Source organism: Limulus polyphemus, unplaced genomic scaffold, assembly GCF_000517525.1.
Source record: "Limulus polyphemus unplaced genomic scaffold, Limulus_polyphemus-2.1.2 Scaffold12858, whole genome shotgun sequence".
NCBI lineage: Eukaryota > Metazoa > Arthropoda > Merostomata > Xiphosura > Limulidae > Limulus > Limulus polyphemus.
Genome location: NW_013678468.1, coordinates 5,690 through 6,852, shown reverse-complemented (window position 1 = coordinate 6,852; position 1,163 = coordinate 5,690). Strand labels below are relative to the sequence as shown.

General features: G+C 26.4%; 1 protein-coding gene across 1 annotated transcript in view; it reads right to left on the bottom strand.

Annotated features, from left to right (window-relative positions):
- Nucleotides 1-953, bottom strand: part of LOC106477109 — a 3,904-nt gene extending 2,951 nt beyond the window's left edge. Inside the window, exon 1 of the mRNA XM_022380793.1 lies at nucleotides 859-953. Within this exon, the coding sequence (XP_022236501.1) occupies nucleotides 859-880 (22 nt within the window). The 5' untranslated portion in view covers nucleotides 881-953. The remainder of the gene's footprint in view (nucleotides 1-858) is intronic.
- Between the last annotated feature and the right edge of the window lie 210 nt (nucleotides 954-1,163).

Below are 1,163 nucleotides of genomic sequence, written 5' to 3'. Positions count from 1 at the left end.
TTTTATACTCTTTTTGTATATCATTAAAATATTTCATGAGCAAGTTATTTCACAATTAATTTGATGCCAAACAAAAACAGGGTAATATAATATCTAGGATAATTAGAAAAGTTTCGTCTTCTAATGATACAGACAACTTACCTGCTACGATATTTTCCAACATACATTTAGACTATTGCTATAGTTTCCACTACAATTATAAACCAAACTTAATTTAATTAAACCTTGATTTCTACCAGCTGAATGAAACGTATAAAAACTTTATTTTTTTCTATTATTTTTTTTTTTTATGCACAACAAAATTTAACTACAACTAAACTGAACTTATGAGCCATTCTGCTCCTACATTTCTATTGAAAATAAAAACTTAAATGTACAACAAAGATCTTAGTAATACAATTACAAGACATTTCTTGATCAAGTTGATGGGCATACTATGTCAAGTATCAGAAGTAATTACCCAAACATATACAGAAACTAACAATCTAAGCCTATTTTGTTTTGGAAAATGAAAAATACATCAGACATGAAAAAAACAGCTTGCGAGACTTGAGATAAATAACAAACAAGTTCCCATCAGGTAATAAAAAAAAATAATAATAAAAAAATTAATTTGGAACAAAAATATTTAACTATAACACCTAGAAAAAACATTTGTTTTAATTATTTCACACTAATTAAAAGAGAATACCATAAATTTCATTTCAAGAGGTTGATTATTATTTTCTATAATTCTTAATCAAGGCTACAACCAGACATGTAACAACTAGCCAAATCAGACAAATTACATAAATGTAGATATAAAGAATCAAAAACACATTATTACACAAAAATGTCTTAAAGTTAAATATCACTTACCTTCTATACTAGAAGCAACCATTCTGTCTTCTGCAACTCTCAATGGTTCATTTAATAGTACTAACAGCTGATTGGCTATTAAACAAAAATTTAAACTCAGTCTTTCAAACTTATAAATCCTCCATCAAATTAAAATGTAAAACACAGAAATAATGATAAAGCCCTTCCACACACACACAGAGAGTAAATATTAGTTCAATGATACAATTTAACAATATATATTGTACACTTAGTAAAGTGCATGTAACTAGTTATTAAGAACTGAAAGAAATGCAGACTAGATTTACCATTAGAAACAGAAAAGT